This window comes from Balaenoptera ricei, chromosome 3, assembly GCF_028023285.1.
Source record: "Balaenoptera ricei isolate mBalRic1 chromosome 3, mBalRic1.hap2, whole genome shotgun sequence".
Lineage (NCBI taxonomy): Eukaryota > Metazoa > Chordata > Mammalia > Artiodactyla > Balaenopteridae > Balaenoptera > Balaenoptera ricei.
In genome coordinates this window covers 164,870,446-164,883,416 of record NC_082641.1, presented here as the reverse complement: position 1 = coordinate 164,883,416, position 12,971 = coordinate 164,870,446, and the positions used below count along the sequence as shown (strand labels likewise).

The 12,971-nt window shown below is 49.8% G+C and overlaps 1 protein-coding gene across 3 annotated transcripts in view; it reads right to left on the bottom strand.

Moving 5' to 3' along the window:
* The window catches only part of TBC1D9B (TBC1 domain family member 9B), a 44,284-nt gene that overhangs the window by 19,854 nt on the left and 11,459 nt on the right, over positions 1–12,971 (bottom strand). For all 3 annotated transcript variants that reach the window (XM_059917892.1, XM_059917893.1, XM_059917894.1), the window contains exons 4-7: positions 11,965–12,193; positions 10,663–10,921; positions 8,953–9,160; positions 6,198–6,410 (exon numbers count right to left, since the gene is read on the bottom strand). In XM_059917892.1, coding sequence (XP_059773875.1) covers positions 6,198–6,410; positions 8,953–9,160; positions 10,663–10,921; positions 11,965–12,193 — 909 coding nt within the window. The remainder of the gene's footprint in view (positions 1–6,197; positions 6,411–8,952; positions 9,161–10,662; positions 10,922–11,964; positions 12,194–12,971) is intronic.

Genomic DNA, 12,971 nt, shown 5'->3' with positions numbered 1-12,971 from the left:
CTTACAGCCTTTCCCTCCGAGTCTTGTCCTTATTTCCCTTAATGGACTTTCTGTGGGGTCTATTCAATCTTGTGCTCTTGGTTGTATGATATTTATTTCTGAAATATTTCTGTATTCTTTTCTAATTCTTTCCTGACTCCTGTCAACTCTCTTTTCACATTTTTCTGTTGACTAGTCACTTAGTTTCCGAGCTTTCTAAACATTTTTTATTTATACCATTCTTTAGTAGTTTCTAAACCCTTTTCTAATTCTTTTTTAGGTCATTTTGAAATATTAGGGTACAGGTTTCATCCGCTTTGGAGGGGATGCTGTTCTGGTGTGCTTTGTCTGTGGAAGGTTTTTTGGATCGTTCTCTTCTTTGTATAGGGTGTGCTCGTAATCTTCTGCTGCTGCTCACATTTGAATAACATGACCTTTTCTGTACTTACAGGGGGATGTTGTATGTATGGGGTAGCTGTTTGCACTGCACAGTCGGGGCTCCGTCTTCTGCTGCAGCCTCTCTATGGAGTCCCCCTCCAGGACTTCCTGATCTGTCTCCTCTAGTGTCAGAAGCTTCTCTCTCTTTACTCCTCAGTATTCCTGCCCTGCTCAGTTCCAGCTTTTTTCCTCAGGGAGGGCTCTTTCCTTTTGGAAGGGAGTTTTCGTTGGGTGTTTCAGATTTGTCCTAGCGTTCTCTGATCTTCCCTCAGCTCATTAGTGGATTCCCATGTTTTGTGTTGTTGGTTAACTCTTCTGTGAGCTGGAGCCTGAGAAATATGCCCGCAGTTTCACCGGTGGTTTCTCTTAGTCACTTGCTGAGGTTTCTGTTCAGTGGGTAGTCTCTTTTGAGGAGTGTGTGTGGGGGAGTATTTTTGGTGATTTCTGGATTCCTTGACTCTTGGGACTGTCAGAACTCTTTTTCTCTTCCCTCCACTACCACAGCACAGTTGCTGATTCTCTATCTGTAGAATTATGCTGCAGTTGGTGGTTTGGCCTCACCTACTTGTAGTCTGGGGTTTGTAAGATACCCTTTTCACCTGGCTTTGTTAAAGCTGTTGTCTGTGGGCTTTTATTTTTACTCTTAAAGTTGCTTTGTGCATTTTAATGGAAAATTTGGTAAGGTTTAAAAAGCTACCCCAATAACCAACAGCTTATCCCAGTTGAAGGCCACTCCACCAGGCTTTTCTTCCTGTTCTTCCACTGAACAACTCTTGAAAAGGCCACCGTGACCTCTATTTGCCATCTCCAGTAGTCAATTCTTAGTTCTTATGATACCTGACCTCAAATCCAAACTGAACTCTTGACTGCTCCTTCCAAAACTGCTCTTCCTCATGTCATTAAATGGTGATTCTATTCTCTAAGCTGCTCAGGCCAAAGACTATAGGGTCATCCTTTTGTAAACCCTTCTCTTTCTCCCATATCCTCCATCTAACTGGTCAGTTCTCTCAGATCTACCTTCGAATTATATCCTGTACACTAACACTGAACAATCCGAAAAGGAAATTACGAAAATGATTTTATTTACAATAGCATCGAAAAGAATAAAATACTTAGGGATAAACTTAGCCAAGTAGGTGAAAGACCGGATGCTGTATGCTGGAAACTAGAAAACGCTGATGAAAGAAATTAAAGATGCAAACAAATGGAAAGACATTTTGTGTTCATGGATTGGAAAACTTCATATTGTTAAGATGTTAATATTACCCAAAGTGATCTACAGATTCAGGGCAATCGCTATTAAAATCCCAATGACATTTTTGCAGAAATAAAAAAAATCTATCCTAAAATTCATATGGAATTTCAAGGGACCCCAAATAGCCAAAACAAGCTTGGAAAAAGAACAAAGTTGGAGGTCTCAAATTTCCTGATTTAAAAATGTACTATAAAGCTACAGTAGTTAAAACAGTATAGTACTGGCGTAAGGATACAGACCAACGGAATAGAATTGAGAGCCCAGAAATGAATCTTGCAATACATATGTTCAACTGATTTTTGACAAGGGTGCCAAGACCATTCAATGGGGAACAGATAGTTTTTTTTACAACAAATGGTATTGGAAAACTGGATATCCACATGTAAAATGATAAGGTTGGACACCTATCTCATACCATTTACAAAATTAACTCAAAATGGATCAAAGACCTAAACGTAAGAGCTAAAACTACACAATTCTTAGAATGAAACATAGAAGAAAAGCGCATGGCAACTATTTCTTTGATATGACATCAAAAGCACAATAAAAGAAAAATAAATTGGACTACATACAAATTTAAAACTTATGTGCATCAAAGGACACAATCATCCTCAATCAGAATGAGAAGGCAATCCATGGAATGGGAGAAAATATTTACAAATCATGTATCTGATAAGAGGTTAATATCCAGAAGTTCTACAACGTGACAACAAAAACAAACAACCTGATTAAAAGAAATAGGCAAAGGACTTGAATAGACATTTCTCCAAAGAAGATATACAAATGGCCAATAAGATGTGAAAAGATGCCCAATGTCACCAATCATTGGGGAAATGCAAATCAAAACCACAATGAGATACCACTTCATATCCATTAGAATGGTTATTGTAAAAAATAACAGAAAATAACAAGTGTTGGAATGGATGGGGAAAAACTGGAACACTTATGCATTGCTGGTAGGAATGTACAATGGTCTAGCCACTGTGGAAGATGTTATGGCAATTCCTCAAAATATTAAACACTGATTTACCATATGACACAGCAATTCCACTTCTGGGTACATACCCCAAATAACTGAAAGTAGGGTCTGAAGAGATATTTGAACACCCATGTTCATAGCAGCATTATTCACAACAGCCAAAAGGTGACAGTAACCGAAACGTCCGTCAAAAGATGAATCGATAAACAAAATGTGGCATATGTATACACACACACACACACACACACACACACACACACACACGTATGTATTCAGCCTTAAAAAGGAAGGAAGTTCTGACACATTCCATAATGAAGATGAACCTTGAGGACATTATGCTAAGTGAAATAAGCCTATCACAAAAGGACAAATACTGTATGACTCCCCTTATATGAGGTACCTGGAGTAGTCAAATTCATAGAGACAGAAAGTAGAATGGTGATTGCTGGGGCCTGGGGGTGGGCGCTTGAGGGTGGGAAATGAGGAGTTAGTACTTAATGAGTACAGAGTTTCGGTTTCCAAGATGAAAAAAGCTTTGGAGATGGATGGTGGTAATGGCTGCATAACAGTGTGGATATACTTGATACTACTGAACTGTATACTTACAAATGGTTAAGACTGTAAATTTATGTTATATGTATTTTACCACACACACACACACACACACACACACACACAAACACACAAATATATATATGTATCCTGAATTTGACCACTTCTCACCAACTCCACTGCTACCACCCTCGACCAAGGCTCTATCATCTTGTGTCCTGATAACTGTCACAGCCTTCCAACTCATCTCTGCTTCTATTCTCGTCACTCTCTAGTCCAGCTCTGTTCTAGAGAAATATAATGAGAGCCACACAGGTAATTTAAAATTTTCTAGTAGCCACATTAAAAAACATAAAAGAAATTGTGAGGTTAACTTTAATAATATATTTTATTTAATATAGTCAAAAATATTATCATTTCAACATGGAATCAATATAAAAAAAATCAAGATATTTTGCATTCTCTTTTTCACACTGAACCTTCCACCTCTGGTGTGTAGTTTATGCTTACAGCACATTTCAGTGTGGTTGCCTTTCAAGTGCTCAATAGTCATGTGTGGCTACTGTACTGGACAGCTGCGCCTCTATTCCATTCTCAATATGACAGCCATAGCAATTCTATTAAAACATAAACAGATCGTGTCCCTCCTCTGGTCAAACCCTCCACTGGCTCCCATCTCACTCAGAGTCAAAGCTAAGTACTCCCAAGGGCCTACAGGCGCTACATGACCTGGCTTCCCACTCCCTCTCTAATCTCACTACCTGCGTCCTCTCTCCACTCATCTCAGCAGCCTGTGCCAAGCTCAATCCTGCCTCCAGGCCTTAGCACCTGCCATTCCCTCTGCCTCGAATACCCTTTCCCCAGATACCTTAGGGCTGTTCCCTTACTTCTTTCAAGTACCACTTCATCAGAGCCCCCCGCTTCCCCTAGCAATCCTGATCCTTTCACCCTGTTTTATTTTTATCCCTGGCCCTTATTGCCACCTGACATATTGTATGTTTATTTGCTTACGGACGGTCTCTCTCACTAGAATATAAGCTCTAAGAGGGCATGAATTTTGTCTAATCTGCTCTATTCCTAGTGCCTAGAAGAGTACCTGGCACCTATCGGGAATGCGACAAAATGTGTTGGGTGAATGAAGGGCAGGTGCTTGGAAGGGGCCACTGGGCCAAGCTTACACTGGCTGGTCGGGCCCTGCCATTTGTGGCACTGGGCCTTGAGAAGGCAGCTCAACATTCCTGCTCACATCCCTCTTCACCCAATTCAACCTCACTGTTTCTTGAAATCCCAGATCAAGCCCAACCTCCTCTAAGAAACCTTTCTTGATGTCTCCACTGCACACTGATTCTGCCCACTCCCTTCCCTTCCATTCCTTATCTATTTAATAGTTGACTGAGCATCGATTACAGGGGTGAAAAATTTAAAGGCTTTCATGGGCCAGACCAGGTGGGGTTCTGGGGAGCTGAAGCGTACGTGCCACCACTCAGCTCCAATGCCACTCAGTGGGAACGTGGGCCCTGTAATGTCAGGGCCCCTGATTTTTCCAGAGCAGCCAGATATGTGGATTTTTATATGGACTCTTCTAATCATGAAGTGTTTTCACAAATCCAGATTGATAATAGCACACACATCTTGTCCAAGATACCAAGAAGCAAGGAAGTGATCAAACATGGCCAGGGTAATGTCAAAAGGACTCAGATGTCACCTGAATAAGCTTCCTCTGGTCACAGATGGAATGAGGATAATAACTGTCATGGACTGGAACACATCAAGTTGCTTAAATCTGTAAGTTCATAATTACACTAAAAAGTAAACATAAAAAATTGAATTGGTCATATTTTGAGGATATTTGAAAACCAATTCATCATTTTAACAACTGGTGAATAAAAAAAAATAAAAGATTTATTCTGCCTTTTCTATATGAACTGTGCCTCACGGTAACCAAATAGTTGTTGAGGGTAAATTTCTCTATATGGAAATATTCCAGCTAATGAACAGAAGGAATGATAGAATTAGAGTGCCCCCATCTGCAATCCTAATGAGTTACCTAATGAATTATCTAGGCAATGCTTATCAATGACTGGTAACAGCACATAACCAGGTATTGCATACCTGTTGGTGGAAGTACACAGCACCTCAATCCTGCCTACAAGTGGACCTGCGCCCCACTCCCCAACACAAACAATTGAATCCAAATCTGAGCTCGATCTCATTACTCAACCACCAACTTACAAGAAACAGGGCACAAAAGAACCCGTTAAGTGTTTCCAAGAGATGCAATCAGCAAACACCAGACTGCGAGAAACTCTATAGCACAAATGACCCAATTCCTTCAACAAAATACTGCAAGAAAAGAAAAGAAAAGAGAGAGAGAGAGACAGGGAGAGAGAGAGGGAGGAGTAGAAACCTATAGATAAAAAGGGATTATACCAACCCACTGTAACATGTATATGACCTATGTTTACCTCAATTCAAATGATTAAACTGTAAAAAGAACATGTGCATCTGGGGAAATGTAAATACAAGTTTTTGATGTTAAAGAATTATTGTTAATATTGTTGGTATAGTAAAAAGATTGCAGTAAAAGGTAACCCTGTAAGAAAGACTGATGGGAGAAATCAATCTCCCAACAGGTAAATAAACACAAGCTGGACAGGCCTAAACAGAGTGGCTCTCAGTGCAGCAGAAGTTCATAAGGGACAGAGATCAGGGTGGCTGGTCCAGGCAGAGAAGGCTTCTTATGTGGAATGGGACTTGAGGCAGGCAGGGGTGACGTTCAGGAGGACTGGGGCACGTCTCGGGGTACAGAGAGGGCTGTGACCCTAGGCATCGCGTGTGTGGCCAGGACATCTGAGACTGGGGCTGGGTTAGGTTTTCTACCCTGCACCAAGCGAGGACCCTCCCCACCCAAGGCCCAAGGCAGGCACCACAGGGCTGCCTGGGCTCTTCTCCCGGCCCTGACTCCCACCCCACTGCTCTGAAGGGCCCTCTCACCTCTGGGGCTGAGTCCACAATGCTGGCTTTCCTCCCCGCTCTGCTGTTGCCTGGTGGCTTGGATGGCATTTTCTGGAGGAAGTCAGAGATCCTCTGAACCAAGAAATCGCGGTCTTTCAGGTTGGCAAACAGGAAGGTCATTTTGCTCTTGGTGCTAATGGACAGAGGGCTGGGCAGGACACTGGAGCTATCAGCTTTTTCGACAATGGTCACCTGAGAAGACAAAAACACCATTTGGAGGTCAGTATCTTGGGATGTAAAGCCAGATGGTTTTGTGAAGCTGAGAGCATAGTGGGCTTAGGTCGTATTCTCTCAGGCATGGGGCAGGGAGTGGACGAGGGGCTCTCCAGGCCTGGCCGATTCACATTCTGACTCTGCCGCTTGCTGCTGTGTGAGTTACGGGCATGTCTGAACCTCGTTTTTTCAGCTGTTGTTGGGTGTGAGCATATCAGCCTTGCAGGACCGTCATCAGGATGGTGACACAGAAGGTAAAGCCTGAGCCCAGCTGCTGGCCCCGATCAGCTTCCCCAAGATGGACAGTCATGTCCCTGCCCTACAGCACAGTGAGCAAGCCCTCCTGAGCACTCATTCCCTCGGCACTTCCTGATGTGCGTCCTGGGCCCAGTTCTGACTGCGAGGTGTGTGAACAGAGCAGTACAAGTGTGCAGGGCACAGGATGGGCTTTGAGGGGGCACCTCTGCAGGGCCCGCAGCCCGGGGTGGGTACAAACAATGGACATGCAGGCTAATGAACACGGTCACCAGGGCTGGTGGGGGCCACAGGGCAAGCTGGGAGGCCGCTGGGCTGCTTCCTGTTGAAGGCACCTCTAGGGAGGTAGTAACTGAGCTGAGACCTGGTGCAGCCAGACGAAGAGCTAGGGGAGAGGCCAGCAACCACCCCGAGGAGGGGGCCAGACTGGCGTGATGGACAAAGAAAGACCAGAGAAGCTGGGGCAGAGTGAGAAGGGGTGGGGAGAGAGAGAGAGAGAGAGAGAGAGAGAGAGAGAGAGAGAGAGAGAGAGAGAGTGTGTGTGTGTGTGTGTGTGTGTGTGTATTTCGGTGTGTAAGTGTGTGTGCCTGCATGTCTGTGTGTGGGCCAAGGTCTGACTAGGGGTGGGTGGACTGAAGGTCTTACAGGTCACAGCAGGCAACTGGAGATTCTTCTAATCACAGAAGACACCGGAGGATTCTACCCAGGGTGAGCAGATGTTTAAATTATGTTGGCTGCTGTGGAAGGATGGGATCTAAAGGATAGGTCCTCAAGCCTTAGGTGCAGACAAGGTACTGCTGAGGTGACCCAAGCAGACAGCTTGTCTTAGATGGTGGCTGTAGAGAGGAAGGGACATGCTCCGGAGAGCAAGCTGACAGGACATGCCACGGTCAGGACGTGGGAATGAGGCCAGGTCAGAATCAAGGATGGCTCCCGCGTTCCACCTCAGCAAATGGATGGAAGGGGTGTCACTTCCAGAGGCGAGGATGAGATTTGGGAGCACAAATTCAAGAGCCCAGTGGACACATGAGTGTGGCTGGCATGAGTGAGGAGCCCCTGTGAAGCCCCCTGGTTAGGATACTGAGGTCAGTGTTGGGCAGGGGCCTCCATCAGGACCAGTTGCAGAGCCCCATCCCAAGAGCTTCCTGGCTCAGCCAGAGCTCTCTGCCATCAGGAATGTCAGGACCCATCAGGAGAAATGGAGCTGGGCCTAAGATGACCCTGTAGCCAGCCCCCAGGTCTCAGGGTCAGGTCAGTACAGCACCCACGACAAATCCACAGACCTAGTGCCAAAAGAGAGCGTGGGGTCAGGGGCCACCTCTGAGCCCCTCAGCCTGGAGCTGTGGCTCCTTTAAGTCCTTTGTCTCTGACTTCCCTTGGGGAAACTGAGGCAGCACACTACCTCACACCTATTTGCAACTATACGTGCAACTTCAGGGCTTTGCACAAAGGCCAGGGAGGTCCCACTGCTTTACATTTTAAATAGAATCAAAATACTGTGTTTTAGCTTATAGCTTAAGAACCTCACTTAAACCTCAATTAAACAGCCAGTATGCCCTGTTGGGCCATGAGGAAAAGGAGGCCTTGGAGGGGTGGGGGGCTCTCCCTCACTGTCTACACCTTCACAACAGCACAGGACAAATGGCCTTGTTTCTACCAGAGTCACTGTGGAAGCCCAAGAAACTGGAGAAAAAATAACTCTGACAGGTGAGAGCTGACCCCACCCTTGACAGGTGATAGTTGACCCCACTCCTGAAAGGTAAGAGCTGATTTCCGATGACTCTCCTAGAGCCCGAGCCACAGCCAAGACAGGTGTCAGGACAGGAACAGTGAGGTGACCTCTGAGAGTAACATGGGGCTGGGGTGGGATCAGAGTCCTCCACGCCCAGCCAAAGCAGGGCTTTGCCAAAGTCTAACTGCAAGGCCCAAGGAGGCAGGACTAGGGGACACTCACCTGCAGGAGGCCACTGGGCTCTGACCAGGGAGGTGTGGGTCCTTGTTGAGGTTTCCTTATGTCCCACTGTGAGCTCTGCTGGCAGGCCAAGGCCCACCGCATCTCCCCACCAGGTGAGGTTGATCCCTGAGGGGGCATCCAGTGCACCCCACTCCCGCCAGGGCCTGGTACACAACAGGTGCTCGGGGAGCACATGAACCACCATGTGCCCTCTGCACTCACATCACTAAATCCTGAGGGGCTTCCCGGGCTGGGGACCTGGCCACGTGCCCTGGTAAGAGAGGGCAGCACTGGCGAGGACCCAGGGCTCACCTCCCGCAGGGGTATGATGAGGTGGCAAGCATCCTCTTCCTTGCTGGCAAAGCAGATGTAGTTGCTGGAGATAAACATCTGGCCAGGGATGTGCAGCTTGTTGAATGGGGTCCACAGGGTGCAGCCTGTGTGGCCGTCCAGGCGCTCGTCCCCGGGCAGCCGGAACGTGGCACGGTAGCACTCGTTCTTGGCTCGAGCGTCCAGGTCTCTGGTGAAACCGAGGTGGGGGAGATAGAAAAGCGGACAAGAGTTGGGGCTAGCACACTCACAAGGTGGCCTCATGCCCTCGGTTTCCACATTGGATTCAGGCTCGTGGGGGTCCTCCTGTGAGCAAGTTGTGCCCAGGGATCTCAGAGTTCAATAACACATGCACAGTGAATGGTCAAGTAGTAAAATGTGGACATCCGTATGACCAGCAGAGGAGTGGTCAACAAACAGCACGCTCGGTACTGAGGGTGGGTAGTGCCCAGAGGGTGCCTGCACCCGCCCCGCTGTTTCTCACTAGGAAGACCAGCCCCACCTAGAAACTCAGACATGGCCTCCCGACAGGCAGGTGTGGAGTCAAGACTAAAACACAGGGTGCTGGGATTTCCCTAGCGGTCCAGTGGTTAAGACTCCGTGCTTCCACTGCAGGGGGGATGGGTTCGATCCCTGGTAGGGGAACTAAGATTCCACATGCCGCGTGGTGCAGCCAAAAGAAAAAAACACAGGGTGCCGTTGCTCAACGGAAATGCACACTCGCCAGTCCGATGGCTGTGTGAGGCAGGGGCCCAGTAGCCAGTTCCTCGCCCCTGCGGTGGCCCTGTCCTCGTAAACATCTCTCTCTTCCCAGCCCCATGGGGGCCGCTAGCAGCCTGAGCTCGGCCTGGCAGGCACACCTCGATGGACAATGCCAGAGACTATCAAGTCCGGCCCTGCTCATTTTCTTTCTGGAAGGTTCTGAAAGCCACCGTGTCACTCGTATCAGGAAAGTAACATCCTTGGACAGCGTTCTGGTCCTGAAGATGCACCCAAGAGTCTGGGCCTAGGCCACAGTCTCTGCGCACACAGGTGTGAATCTGGCTGTGGGACCCAGGGGCTCAGGGAATCTCTGAGCTCCTGGCTGGCTTACAGGTTTCCCCTGAAGCTGCAATGGAAGAGTGAGAACGGAGTGCTCCGGAGGGGCCAGCCCCAGTGAATCATTCCTCTGTCTACCAATTCCCACAGACAGGGTGGCAGAGACCTCAGACCTGTGCAGGGCTGTCTCCTGGGGCCTGGGGTCAGGGCCCAGGGGTCCTGAGAAGAGCTGTCAATCATGGCGGGATGGAGGTGGCGTACCCTGAGCTGGGATTCTGAAGCTTTCCCGAAGGGGCCTGTGGGGATGCCCTGGCTGACGTGGTGGGGTGCCTGTCCTGGGCTCCACTGCTCACTTCGGGCTAAGGCACTGGGGCCTGGGGCAAGCTGCTCTACCTCCCTGTGCCTCAGCTTCCTGTCTGAGACCAAGGAGCCTGCGAGAGCCTCCCCACCCCAGGGCTTCGAGAAGTAACGCATGAAGAACTCCCTCCACGTCAGTGTCAGCGGTAGGTTTTTCAGGATGACGCCTCCGTGAATCTCCTGGTGCCCTCCCCACTATCGAAAACCACCCCTTTACCTGGCCCCCTTTCCACGCAGGGAGCCTGTGAAGGGTGAGGAGGGCAGGTCCCTGCTGGGGGTGGGGGAGGCGCAACGCACCGCTTCAGAGCCGAGATGTTCCTGTGCGGCCGGGGGGGCCTGGGCAGTGCTTTGTCTTCCAGGAAGCCCTCGCTGTCCAGTAGCTGCCGCATGGCCAGGTTGGCCAGCTGCTCCATGAGCTTGAAGGTCTCGCTGATGTTGAGGAACATGGAGAAGAAGAGCTCCTGGTCCCGGGTGTCCACACGGATGCTCTCAGGGAAGAGCAGCGTGGCGTTCTTCTCCAGCCGTGTGACGTCCACCCACTGCACCACCAGGCTCACTGGACACCAGAGGGGACAGACACACCATCAGGTCAAACCAGCTGGAGGGCTGGGCAGGCAGGCTCCTGACTCCTGCCTGGGCCTAGAACCCACCTGGGGGAGTGGGCAGCATTTATTGCCTGCCCGTTCCCCACCCCCCAGCCCCCGTGCCTGAGCCTAGCTATGCTGGGACACCAGCTCCACGAGGAGGGACTGGGCCGTCCTGGGCCAACCCAGTGCCCAGCCCTGAGAATCTCCTGGGTTTGCCCACCAAACGGCTAAAGGATGAGATGAATGAACAAACAGGTGAGCTAGCTGAGACCCTGGACTTGAGAAGCCCCACCTAGTGGGAGCGCACTGATGTGGGAACAAGTCACGACATGGTGTGACCAGCACAGAGAGGACACTGGCCCCTGCCTGACGAGGAGATGCAAAGGTGGGAGAAAGGCAGCGGAGGTCGTGACAGGTGTGTGTGCATGGCTGGGAGCCGGCCTTGCTGGGCCCAGGAAAGGCCACACTGAGAGCAGCTAAAGCCCTGGGGGCTCTTTCTGGGGGCGACATGGCAGCAGAGTGCACTGGCTGGGAGTCTGCCTTTTGTCCTGAGGCCAGGGCTTCCTGTGGGGAGGGACCTGCAGCAGGTGGCTGCAGGGGCACACGTCCAAGGCACCATGTAACCTGGAGCCGCTCAGGGACGATCCGTGCCCTGGCACTCTACTTGAAAGAGGGGAGGCCCTGTGCAGAAAGTCACTATGTGAAGAACTGTGCTGGTTGATGTATACATGACAGGAGCCCCCAAGAGCCCGGTGATGCCTGGTTCAAGTCTGGAGTTCTGGTCGTGGGCCACTAGGTTCTGGGGAGACCCTCTGGTGGGTGTGTGGGGACAGAATATCCGGGGGCCGAGGAGGGATAGCCCTCAGGAACTCTGACAGTCTGGGGAGGCGGTACACTTTCTAGAGGCGAGGGCGAGGGCGAGGGCAGAGGAGGATGCCCTGAGGATGACGGGGCCAGCTGGGGGACTGGGGCTAGGGGGGACACAGGGGGCGCTCCTGCTGCCTGCACTCACCCTCCTTGCCCAGCAGGAAGGAGTAGAAGCACAGGTGGTTGACGGTCAGGTAGAGCCAGCCCTGCCGCGGCACGCGGCCCTTCCAGTAGCTGCAGGAGTAGTAGTTGACCAGCTTCTCTCCCTCGGGCATCCCAAACTGCTTCCGCATTTTCAGCTCGGCCTCCTTGAACTTCCCAGGGTCCTCATCTCCCTGGGGCTGCAGGTTCTTGTTCTCTTCTGCGATGATGCCCTGTAGGAGGACAAGGGGACTGGTTCCCGCAGGGAACTCAAGTGGTGGGACCCAGGACTCTTGGACGCTGGCCCAAGGGCCACAAGCAGGTAGGCCTGTCGTCTGCTCTGGCCAGACAGATGCTGGGCAAGTTCCCCTAACTCTCTGAGCTATTATCTCTACTGGATCAGAGAAGGGAACTTTTAAATTTACATTTTAGTTATTTTAATGTAAATATCTGAAAAATATAATACATAAACACGGTAAAAAAATGCAAGTAGTAGAAAAGTGTGTTCAATAAGAAGGGAGTCTCCATCTCCTCTGCTGTTGTAGCCACTTTGTTTCCTCCCAGACAGGCTGGCACTGATGCACCTTTAAGCAAATACATGCAATCTGCTCTTTCCCCTCTTTCTTTGCCCAAATGGGATCTTGCTGTGGCACTGTTCTGTGACGTGCATTTCTTGTGACAACGTCTTGGGGGATGTTCTGTACTTGATACTCCCCCCCACACACGCCAGGGGGCTCCTGCCTCTTGCCCCCGCTCAAGGCCCACAGACCAGCTGCAGGACCCACCCAGCTCAGGACCTACCCAGCTCAGGGTCCAGAGACCAGCCACAGGTCCCACCCAGCTCAGGGCATATCTATGCTGTATCCCGCCAGCATCTTCACTGGGCTCAGCGTGCCCAGAGACATCACCCTGGGCCACAAAGCCAACCCCAAACCTCCTGGGGTAAAACAGGTTCTTAGCGCATTTGGCTCAAAATGTACATGCAGATCTTCCAGGGGGATGATGACTTGA